Below are 12,334 nucleotides of genomic sequence, written 5' to 3'. Positions count from 1 at the left end.
TTCCTTGGAACGCAGGAGGATGAGTGGTGATTTAATAGAGGTGTATAAAATCATGACAGGAATAGATCAAATAGTTGCACAGAGTAGGTGAATCAAGGACTAAATGGTATAGGTTTAATGTGAAGGGGAAATAATTTTCTCATGCAATGGGTGGCGAGTGTATGGAACAAACTGCCAGAGGAGATACTTGAGGCTGGGACTATCCCGACATTTATGAAACACTTAGACAGATACATGAACAGAACAGGATATGGATCAAATGCAGGCAGGTGGGGCTAGTGTAGCTGGGACGTTGGCCGCTATGGGCAAGTTGGGCCGAAGGCCCCATTTCCACACTGTATCACTCTATGACTTTGTATACCCATGTTTCTAACATCATCAACAATACCCAATATGACCATTTAATAAATAGTCTGCTTTTCTATTATGTGCCCTGAACTGAATATTTTTTATTCTTCCACTCGGTCCTGATATCCTGAGTTTTTTTAGTTTGCCCATTTCTTCGTGAATCCCCTTTTACATTCTCCTCCATATTCATAATCCCATCTAGTTTAATATAGTCATCAAATACGAAAATGTGATATTAAGCTCCTCTCATCCATCAACATAGGGGCCCCAGCAATCCATCCCTGCAGAACCCCTAGTCATAGCCTACCAACTAAAGATAGATTAATGCCCACACTTTGCTTTCTGTCCAATAATGAATTATCAATACATGTGATCGATTACCCCCAATTTCACAAGCTCTGGCCTTGTTGACCAACCTGCAGTGCAGACTTTACCAAATGCCTTCTGAAAATTCAAATACATGATTTCTGTTGATGTCCCCTTATTTATTCTAGTATTCTCACGAAACGTCAGAGTTGTCAAACATTTTTTTGGTCATAAGTCCATATTGGTTCCATGAAATAATTTTATACCCCCACCAAAGTGTTCTGTTATTACAATTTCCATTACGGCTTCTGGCAATTTCCCCACCACTAACGGTAGGCTAACATATTGCTAGGTTCCTGTTTTTCCCTCTCCCTACTTAAATATTTGGGCTGCATTTACTCCCATCTGACCCCAACGAAACAAGACTAAAATGTACTATGCTTTGTAAGATAAATCATTGGAGTATCCACTGTCTGCCAAGCCTCTTTCAAACTCTGTGATGTGCGATCTTTAGCTCTCCCACAGACTACAAGTGTAGCACTTATTCACCAGTCAACTGAACTGCCAGTCCAGACTTTGGCATTCAGGTCTCTGGATGGGAACTAGAATCCACAATCACAATCCACAATAAACTCAGAGGTGGGAAAGCTTCTAACCCAACCCCAGGTTGGCTGATAACAACCAGATACATTTGATCCATAAAGTGAGTCAGCTTTTAGCAAGATCTGAGTGGAACAACATACAAAGGATTCCAATCCATTTAAAATTGAAAACATGCTAACAGAAGTCATCAGCTTATTCTCAACAGCGACACTAACCAAATTCATCCAGATCAAGGGATTACACCAGATTGAAGACTTCAATGGCTAGGGGTCAAACATGGCCAAAGGATGTTGTCACTAGATAACTTCAGGGGAACTACAGCTTATTTTGGCCTCACCCTCCAAAATACAAACACTTCTGATTTCCCAGCACTGCCTAGGGTAATTCCCTAAATTATTCCAAAGCTGTGACCCCACCCTCTCGTCGTGGCAATGGTTCAAGTACTATTCCTTTTCTGTGGAAATGCAAAGTTAAATAGCATAAATGTACTTAAAGGGTAGTTAAATAAGTAAAGGGAGGGAGAATGAAATAAAATAATAGTGGAGAGTGGGTGGGGATTGATGAAGCAATGCGTGTCCCCAGTTTAATGCAAGAGCCAAGAAGGGCCTGTTGCACCAAATGACATTATACTACAAAGTCATTTTAATCTAATATAGTTTTAGTCCCATGTCCTGTAATATTCTCCTCATAACAAACCTTTAAAAAAAATGCGACTTACAGGTCAAAGTATTTTCATTTCCATTAAGTAAATCAAAAACCCTTACAAAAGCCAACAGTGTCTTTTATGCATTTCTCAAAAAGAAAATGGAGGTTTTTTTGTAAATTTAGTCTGCATCGATTTGTCAGCACTGGAGCAATCGATATTATTTCAATTTTTCACACCACGTATTTATCAACCAAGTCAGATGCAGATTTAAAAAAAAACGTAAACTTCCTTCTTTCGCAGTTCTGATAAACAGTCTTCAACTTTAGTTCCATCTTTTTCCACACATGCTACCTGCCCTGTACAACATTTATAGTAATATCTGGTTCCACTACATAATAAAATTATTTCTACACTCTGCTCAAGTATACCTTAAATCCATAATTTCCTTCATAAGTCTTTTCTGCATTCTTAAATTACACCTTAATCCGATTCATCCGACAAGCTACAAATAACTTTATACTTTGGACCCAAATCCATAGGATGCAAAATACTTCACTCTTCGATCAAATATATTAGCACAAACAAAGAAAGTGGCCAGTTTGCTTTTTTCACTCTGCTCTTTAGGCTTATTTTCTCTATGTAAATTGTCTTTGCTGTGTAGTTGGCTAGTTTCAACTGAATGATACACCCATTTTTGCCTCCAACCCCTTGGCTGACACTGAACACACTATGAAAATACATATTGTATAAATATGATTTTCTCTTTCTCTTCGTGGTTTTACACCAAAACCTAAAATGTTGAACTCACTTCTGAGAGCCATTTGGATTATCTATTATTAAGCCAAACACATGCATTTCCAGAGCAAATCCAAACTATTTCACACAAGCAGCTTAAGGTAATCTTTAAGGGGGAAAAAAAAATCATAGCACTTCAGGCTTCATGCAAATGATCATCCTTCATGCTAATTCTGTTATCCCACTTTCACACCCTACACACTCGGGACATTTTACAGAAGCCAATCAACCTACAAACCTGCACGTCTTTGGGATATGGGAAGCAACCGGAGCACCCAGAGAAACCCCACGCAGTCACAGGGAGAATGTGCTAACTCCAAACAGACGGCACTGAAGGTCAGGATCTAACCTGGGTCTTTGATGCTGTGAGCAGCAGCTCAATCTCTGCACCACAGCCTCCCTTTCCACAAACAGCAGGTTGGGAGATTCATGATTGGATATTAGATTTAACAATGCTAATTGACAAAATAAATAAATAAATAAATGGGCACAAAGGATAATTTTACACATCTTTGAAATGGAATCATATAAGCATTTACATCGACCCAGAGCACAGAGAGGGCCTTACATCTTCAACTCATTATCAACTTTGGCAATACAACTCCCTCTGAATTGTTATGACATATCATTCTCCAAGGAGGGACATATTTAGGACCTTCTACAGGAAGAAGTGAGGGTGCTGCAAAGGAGGAAAAGCTGGTACTAGTTTAGGTTACAATACACTGTACAGTGAACTGGGTAAGTGATCTTCAGCACAATACATTGCATTAAATATTCAGCACAAAAGCAAGTAATTCAGCTCTAAAGGCCTGTGCTAGACTTAATTATCAATGCAAGTCTCCTCCCATTCTCTTGGGCAAATTTACTCCTTCAGCTATCTTTCTATTATTAATTCTATTGTGTACTCACCAATTTCTTTTTTAAAGTATCTAAACTATATTCTTCAGACATTTTTGGTGGTACCGAGTTCTGCTTTATAATCACGGTGAAACAAAATTATTCTGCCTTGTTTCCTATTGGGTTATGAGCAACAATTGGACCCATTGCTTTTGGATTCTATCACAAGCATCTTTTTATTAATTATAGACCACACTGTGCACAGTACTCTAATCATTACCTTGCCAGTGTCCTATGTAAATGCAACATAACTTTATTACTTTTGAATTCTATATCCTTTGCCCTCAGAAATAAATCCCAGGGCTATGTCAGCTTTTCTTTAATTGCTTCTGTGACCTGTGATACTGCTTTTTATCAATTCAGTTATAATTAAATTTTTAATCAATTGCAAGTAAGGAGAATGCAAAATCCTGGAATGTGAATCGTTTCTATTTAGTTGTTGAAACTCTTTTTAAATAAACAATATATACCCGTTTAGGCTGAAATTAGTTAATCCTAATAACATTTTACTTTACAAAGGAGTTTAGAGCTCACTAGGTTTGTCGGCTGTACAAAGCAGCAGCATTTTCTATCTCTCTACATCTAGAATGAGAAAGGCAATGGGCCTTTTAAAGCCATGTATGTAACACCACAATGGGCAGCACAATTAAGTTCTCATAATTTTATATTTTCAACCAGTCTTTACCTTCTAGGAGCAGAACACCACATCTACAACTAGAGTTTAAAATTACAAATATCACTCAGCAACTTAAAAATAGCCAGTGTGAAAAACCAAGTCGTCAGCTTAACGTAAACTATGAGAAAAATGCTGAAGGAAAGGTGTATGCCTGCAGACTTTCAGAAACAAAAGCTGATCAAAGTCAATACGGATTTGTGCACAGACATTATGGTCACTTTGATTTGATCAATACTCTAACCTAATAGCTGGTGAAAAGTTTGGAGTGTTGCCTACTTCCAGAAGACAAAACATTGTACACAAAAGGAAATTGGTAAAGATATTAGCTAGGAGGCAAGAAATTAGGTTTATATCTAATTCTCTAATTGGAATGTTTCCGTTTATCCCAAGAAAACTGTTAAAGGAAAAGTGAATATACTTATTTTGTATATCTATTGGGCTTTGAATGGTCAACTTCAAGAAAGACAGCACAACTTTGATCCCACTAGAGATGTAGAAAAAGAATTGCAGATGCTGGTTAATACATAAAAGAACAGAGTGCAGGAGCAATTCAGCTGCTCAGGCAGCATCTCTGGAGGAAGGGTCTCGATCCGACACATCACCCATTCCTTCTCTACAGAGATGCTGCCTGTCTTGCTGAGTTACTCCAGCTTTTTGTGTCTAGAGTTTCTGGAGAACATGGATAGATGATGTTTCACATCTAGACTCTTCTTGGAAGAAATATACTTATTTTTTGGTGCAAATATATTTGAATAATAATTTGGCTGAAAATGTAGTGTGGTGAAGTTTATCCTATTTAACATTTACAAAAATGGTGACCTAAGCAAGACCTTGAAAATAAAGGAATCTGATAGAGCAGAAGCAGGGAAATTAGTTCCACTGCTGAAGGAATCCCAAATTGAATTCGATTATCTAAAGCAAAATTTGAGATGCAATGTTTGGTAGAAGAGGAGTGTGCTCTGAAAACTCCCTCCTAAAAATGCTTTGGAGGAATTGAAACTCTCAAGACTGAGCTCAATGGGTCTTTTTGCTTGGTAGTCATCCCGACGGATGGGGAAGAGAAGCGGGTAAATGGAACCGCGACATCGATCAGACATTGTCTAACCAAAAGGCGCAATGCATCGGAAGGGTTGGCATCATATCCACTAAAATAAGAAGGCTTATTTATCTTCACGGATATTAGCAAATACGAGGATTCAGTGCTCTTTGCTTCATTCTTGTTTCGTTTTGATTGCGCGCTCTTTGACGCTACTGGGAACATTGTCTAAAGCCATTCAGTGTTAAAACGTGGGTGTTACAAAATCTATTTGCGCTTTGACGTTAGCTTGTTTCCTCTTTGCGGTTTGCACAATTTGAAGTCGAAAACCAATCGCGAATAATCCACTTTTAAACAGCAACGTAGCTTCTAATCCTACATTAAACCAAAAAGAAATCCCGACGCTAAGCAAATTCTCTCCCAACTTTTGGTTTCTGCGTCCATCACGGGAACTTGGACAATGCTCGATCAACATATTGGGCTTCCGGGCACATAATCACAACAACTATAGAGGTTCCAACGGAGGACATGCAGTTCGGGTTAAAACTGAAAGACTTGCAAGTCCTGGGCTTCCAGTTTTCAAAAATCTACAGCAAATCTGTTTTGTTTTGATGCAACGTTGAAAAGTTGTAGAGGGGAACCAGGTACAAATATCACAACATAGGTTTCAAAAAAATTCTTGTTGGCCCTGGCATTTTGTATCGATTTATCATTGATGAATGGCGAGCTCTGGACTCGCATGCTTCCGCGTTTAATTATCACATGTACCGAACAATGAAATTCTTACTTGCAACAGCATAACAGGCCTGTAAATCCTACTCAAAGATAACAGAATAAAAACAAATCAATAAAAGAATAACCCCAATATTAGAGCTTTGATTCAATATTAACATTATATTTAGAATGCCATATCTGGTATTTTTGTAACACATTGCATAATAGATGCACCTAAACTGCCTTCGGTTTTTCATTTTTTTGTATTTAAATGCAAGGCTGTCTCTGCAAATCAGAACGCGCCTTGTGCTGTCATGAAGATGTATTGACCAACATAATCCACCTTTCATTGTTCTTGAACTTAGCTGAAAGAAATAGCCGGGGGATGCTGCCGTGCAAGTTTGGGGAACTACTTTAATAACACCGCACACAAAAACGGATGTTTTGTTGGCGGGGGTTTAAGTGGGGAAAGTGGCTGTAAAATAAAAAAGTTCTGCCCCTACCTCTTCGAGCCTCTTGTGTATGTATAGGTGAACGTGGAATCGGAATATCTGAAATCTAAGAGCAGAACAAAATCAGCGTCAACATGAAATGTAAATGAACCTGAGCATTTTATACTGTTAGGCGAAATCGGCCCAATGTGGATTAATGAGATAATCCAGTTTCAGGGAAACAATCACATTGCAGTTGAGTCTACGAAGGGATCACTTCACGGAGCGGGCCATTTACAGCACAGTACGTTTTTCTGCAACAAGTGTTTCCATAGCGACAACAAAATTTTCGATGCAAATTGACAGATCAATGGAAATTAACAGGGGAAAAAAAAACAGCTACAATCGCGCTCACATATCTAGTCACGATTGTCTCACCCCCATCCCAAATGCTGTAAATTAATGCAATAAATACACAACAGAAGAATTCACTTTACATTTCCCGGGTGTTATATCAATGCACCCAGTGTAAATCCAAATGACAGCTCCTGTCGGCATTTTAACACTAACCGAACGCAGCAAAATATAATTTAGAATGCATTTATTTTTATTCATAGCAATTCTTACCGGAAAACAGGCAGTCCTTGTCCGCCTTGCACCTCTGGAGTACGCTGTCTATGTCTGTCTGTATCCGCTCCTGCCTTGAACACATCCCCATGAAGTGTAAACAGAGAGAGAAATGTTTGGCTTCCTTTTTGTCGTCGCCCCTTTTCCAGTAAAAAGCAAACCTGCGAACAGTGCCGCTTGCCAGCCCAAGGTCAGAGTCCCCAGTTTGGTGCGACTGGGAGACGGTGAGGGGCTGCTGACGCCGGGAGATGGGTGGCTGTATGGGCTCGGCGCGGGTCTGCTGCTTCTATCCCAGGGACGATGCCGCAGCTGCTTTATCTCAGCTGGTCCGAGATGACAATAGCAATCCAGCTGCTCTTCCGACTGGGGATGTGCTGTGTGCTACGGGGCGCCGCAGCCTCACACACACACATACACATACACACACACACACATGCACACACCCTGCTCCACAAGGCTTCGCGATTTCGAAAGCTATCAAAAAAAACGCCAGCCCGCTGCTGCTTCCTTTTTTTTCAAACCGATTTCTTCATCAATTACTCCTTCTGCATTTTCTTCTGTTCTTCCTTAGACGGCAACATCCGACCCGTGGGCAGTCTGTCGGTCCAGGCGGGTGTGCAAACCGCACGGTATTTTTACCCAGTGTTGGATTGAACGTAGGAATTCAAAAGATGCCACACATCAGTTCATGGGGTGAAATGTGACAGCGTCACTCTTACGAAGACATCTAATGCCCAGCGCGGATCTGACAGAACTCGGGACTAATAAATTACAGTTGCGGGGGCTGTGTGTGTATGTGGGAGAGCGAGAGGGAGGGGTATCGGTGAGGAGGGGGTTTGCATTGAGGGGAGTGAGAGTGGGTGGTCTGATTCAATTAACGCGTCGTTTTAATTGCACAATTTCTATCCTATTGTCTATTCTGAAAGTAATCATTTAAACCATCAGTGTAGCCACATACAATTCGCGTAGCAAGGTGGCAGAATGCTTTCACTTCATTGATAGCATTCTGTAAACACTGTGATCCATTAAACAGCCTTTAAATTTGACGTAATGGGATTTTTTTAACCCATCTTTCCCTTGAGGGAATTTCACCGGCAACCCAAATCTAGAAATGCCTATTCTGTGCAAGGATGTTAATTAAAAGGCGGTCGATAATAGACTTATCAGAGATGCCGTGATACAGGAAATAGCTGGGAAGACCTGTTAGGGCTGGGAGCAGGAGCAGTGCCAACGCCAGCGGGCTGCCTTGTTCTTCGCTGGTGGATCACATGAAGCTCCGAATGAACGATCCACTTCAGGTGCACAAAAGCATTCATTCAAAACCACATCCTGCTTCTGGTGTCACGTGGGACGGGTTCCCTTTCCAGGGAATTACCATTGTGAAATTGAATGCGCGACCTGCAGTTTAATTCTCATTATGTTCACCCTCCTCCATTCGTTCAGGGTTTTCATTTTTGTTGTTGTTGCGTGAACTGAATTGAATGGAGTGTTGTAAACATTACAGGGTTCAATTTCACGGCCAGGTCTGATCGGATCGTTTACAGCTGCATCATAGGGGTTCAAAGTAAGCTTCCGGGAATTGAGTCAACCCCCAGTCTCTCTCACTTTCTACCCCACTCCCCATGTTCCCCTCTCGATGGTTACTGTTGTTTCACCTATTTTGGGGGGCATGTGTTATAAATTGTATAAGAGATAACATTCTGTAATATCCGATTGCTGTCTTCAAATTAGTCTTTTATTCCAGGTAATATACAAACTGTTTATATAACAATTCAGTTATCGACGTAGAAACATAGAAAATAGGTGCGGGAGTAGGCCATTCGGCCCTTCGAGCCTGCACCACCATTCAATATGATCATGGCTGATCATCCAACTCAGTATCCTGTACCTGCCTTCTCTCCATACCCCCTGATCCCTTTAGCCACAAGGGCCACATCTAACTCCCTCTTAAATATAGCCAATGAACTGGCCTCAACTACCTTCTGTGGCAGAGAGTTCCAGAGACTCACTACTCTCTGTGTGTAAAATGTCTTTCTCATCTCGGTCCTAAAGGATTTCCCCTTTATCCTTAATCTGTGACCCCTTGTCCTGGACTTCCCCAACATCGGGAACAATCTTCCTGCATCTAGCCCGTCCAAACCCCTAAGAATTGTGTAAGTTTCTATAAGATCCCCCCTCAATCTTCTAAATTCTAGCGAGTACAAGCTGAGTCTATCCAGTCTTTCTTCATATGAAAGTCCTGACATCCCAGCAATCAGTCTGGTGAACCTTCTCTGGATTCCCTCTATGGCAAGAATGTCTTTCCTCAGATTTGGAGACCAAAACTGTACACAATACTCCAGATGTGGTCTCACCAATACCCTGTACAACTGCAGTAGGACCTCCCTGCTCCTATACTCAAATCCTTTTGCTATGAACATAACTGCTTCTTTCCTGTTTTGAATTCCAAGATATTGTTGACAATTAATCAACCTTGCCTCGTTTTTTAATTGAAAGTGATGGCAGATAATTAATAACAGAAAGATAAGTTGTTCTCAATAATTCAAAGCAGTGACATGATTGGTTAAAGTAAGCATGGAATTATGAAGGGGAAATCAAGCTTGAGCCAGTGGATGTGTATCTGGACCTTCAAAAAGCCTTTGACAATAATATATTGTAAATAACTGGGGTCCCACAGAAGAGATTAGTGTGCAGAATTAGAGCACATGGTATTGGGGGTAGGATATTGACATGGATAGAGAACTGGCTGGCAGACAGGAAGCAAAGAATAGGAAATAACGGGTCCTTCTCAGAACGACGGGCAGTGACTAGTGGGGTGCCGCAAGGCTCGGTGCTGGGACCCCAGTTATTTACAATATATATTAACGATTTAGAGGAGGGAATTAAATGTGATATCTCCATGTTTGCGGATAACTAAAGTTGGATGGCAGTGTGAGCTGCGATGAGGATGCTATGAGGCTGCAGGGAGACTTGGATAGGTTGTGTGAGTGGGCAGATGGAGTATAATGTGGATAAATGTGAGGTTATCCACTTTAGTGGCAAAAATAGGAAGGCAGATTATTATCTGAATGGTGTCAGATTAGGAAAAGGGGAGATGCAACAAGACCTGGGTGTGCTTGTACATCAGCCATTGAGAGTAAGCATGCAGGTACAGCAGGCAGCGAAGAAAGTTAATGGGATGTTGGTTTTCATTGCATTAGGATTTGAGTTTAGGAGCAAGGATGTCCTACTGCAGTTGTAACGGTCCTGGTGAGGCCGCACCTGGAGTATTGTGTGCAATTTTGGTCTCCTAATTTGAGAAAGGGCATTATTGCTATTGAGGGAGTGCAGCGTAGGTTTGCCAGGTTAATTCCTGGGATGGCAGGACTGACATATAATAAAAGAATGGGCTGACTGGGGTTGTATACACTGGAATTTAGAAGGATGAGAGGGAATCTTATAGAGAAACGTAAATTTCTTGAGGGAAATGACAGGCTAGATGCAGGAATAAAGGTTCCCGATATTGGGGGAGTACAAACCAGGGGTAACAGTTTAAGCATAAGGGGTTGGCCATTTAGGACTGAGATGAGGAAAAACTTCACTACAGAGTTGTGAATCTGTGGAATTCTCTGCCACAGAAGGCAGAGACCAATTCACTGGATTTTTTCAAGAGAGTTAGATTTTGCTCTTTGGTCTAAAGGAATCAAGGGATATGTGGAAAAAGCAGGAACGGGGTACTGATTTTAGATGATCAGCCATGATCATATTGAAAGGTGGTGCTGGCTTGAGGGGCCGAATGGCCTACTCCTGCACCTATTTTTCTATGTTTCTAATTCAGAATCTATGATGACTGGTAAGCAAATGTGTACAACAAATAGATGCAAAAGCATTGAGGATCTACAGTCGTAACTTGCGGAACATCCATTTTATTTCATGGGTTTAAACCTTAATATACTCCCATCTGTGCTCAGTTTCCAATGTATCTGGGACTTCTGTTTTGAGCAGGTGTTGTGGAATTTAATATAGCAAGTGGCACCATATTTGTCTACATAGAATTAATGGAGATCAACAATAAACAGTGCATAAACAGTCCCTTGGGGTTGAGAATGAAATATTCCATTCCAGTACTGTGGGTTCTAAAGTAACCAATTAGGCCCATGTGGGATTCACAGACAGACAGAACAAATGTAATTGGATATGGATTGAGAGTCAGCAGTCACGGTGGTGCAGCGGTAGAGTTGCTGCCTTACAGCAAAATGCAGAGCCAGAGACCCAGGTTCGATCCCGAATACGGGTGCTGTCTGTATGGAGTTTGTACGTTCTCCCCGTGATCTGCGTGGGTTTTCTCCGAAATCTTCGGTTTCCGTCCACATTCCAAAGACGTACAGATTTGTAGGTTAATTGGCTTGATAAAAAAGGTTAAATTGTCCAAGTTGGCGATATGCAGAGTGCTGCCCTGCCGACTACAAAATTCAGAAGGTTCAGAAGGAAAGGTGGTACATGACAATACTACATCCATTGAGATGCTATCCATTTATTAGTATTATTAAAAAGTTCAGCTACCTTGTAGTCTGGAACCATTTTGTTTGGTATTATTCTTTGGACAACAGTGGAGCAGAAGATCAAAGTACATCTTGTTACAAGTGCTCAAAGATGAAGAGACGGGCAAAGATGACCTTGCGCACCAGATCTATTAATTGTATCACCAAGCAGAGTTGCTGCCTTACAGCGCCAGACACTGGTTCGATCCGGACCATGGGTGCTGTCCGTACAGAGTTTGTACGTTCTTACTGTGACCATGTTGGTTTTCAAATGCTGTTTTTTTCCGGCTTTGCCAGTTTCCTCCCACATTACAAAAACATGCAGGTTTGTCATTTAATTGGCTTCGGTAAATAGTCCCTAATATGTAGGATAGACCTGGTGTACAAGTAATCGCTGGTTGATATAGACTTGGTGGACCAAAGAGCTTGTTTCCACGTTGTATCTCAAAAATAATTCTGCACAGTGAACTTTGGAACACTATCTCCAGTAGATGATAAATGCTCACAATTTAATAGAGTCTAAAAGGTTGTCAAAGGAGCCACATCTTGCAGATTGATATTTTGTTTTGAGTTGTTTGCTGGTTCCTATTTTGTTCAGTCAATGTGATGATGCTACAAGCAAGTTTTGTGCATCTGCAGCAAGGCAACCATTCTTCTGCTCCAGATAACCCCGCACTATCTGCTAAAGAACAATATGGTTCCAGAAACAAGCGATCTCAGCCTTTCAGTGTCAAT

General features: G+C 40.9%; 1 protein-coding gene across 2 annotated transcripts in view; it reads right to left on the bottom strand.

Annotated features, from left to right (window-relative positions):
- parp8 (poly (ADP-ribose) polymerase family, member 8) overlaps window positions 1-9,608 on the bottom strand; it is a 404,781-nt gene extending 395,173 nt beyond the window's left edge. For both annotated transcript variants that reach the window (XM_055633843.1, XM_055633852.1), the window contains exons 1-2: window positions 7,080-9,608; window positions 6,525-6,579 (exon numbers count right to left, since the gene is read on the bottom strand). In XM_055633843.1, the coding sequence (XP_055489818.1) occupies window positions 6,525-6,579; window positions 7,080-7,170 (146 nt within the window). In that variant the 5' untranslated portion in view covers window positions 7,171-9,608. The remainder of the gene's footprint in view (window positions 1-6,524; window positions 6,580-7,079) is intronic.
- Between the last annotated feature and the right edge of the window lie 2,726 nt (window positions 9,609-12,334).

The sequence above is a fragment of the Leucoraja erinacea genome, chromosome 1, assembly GCF_028641065.1.
Source record: "Leucoraja erinacea ecotype New England chromosome 1, Leri_hhj_1, whole genome shotgun sequence".
In the NCBI taxonomy this organism is placed as follows: Eukaryota; Metazoa; Chordata; class Chondrichthyes; order Rajiformes; family Rajidae; genus Leucoraja; species Leucoraja erinaceus.
This window is presented reverse-complemented; position numbering and strand designations above follow the sequence as displayed.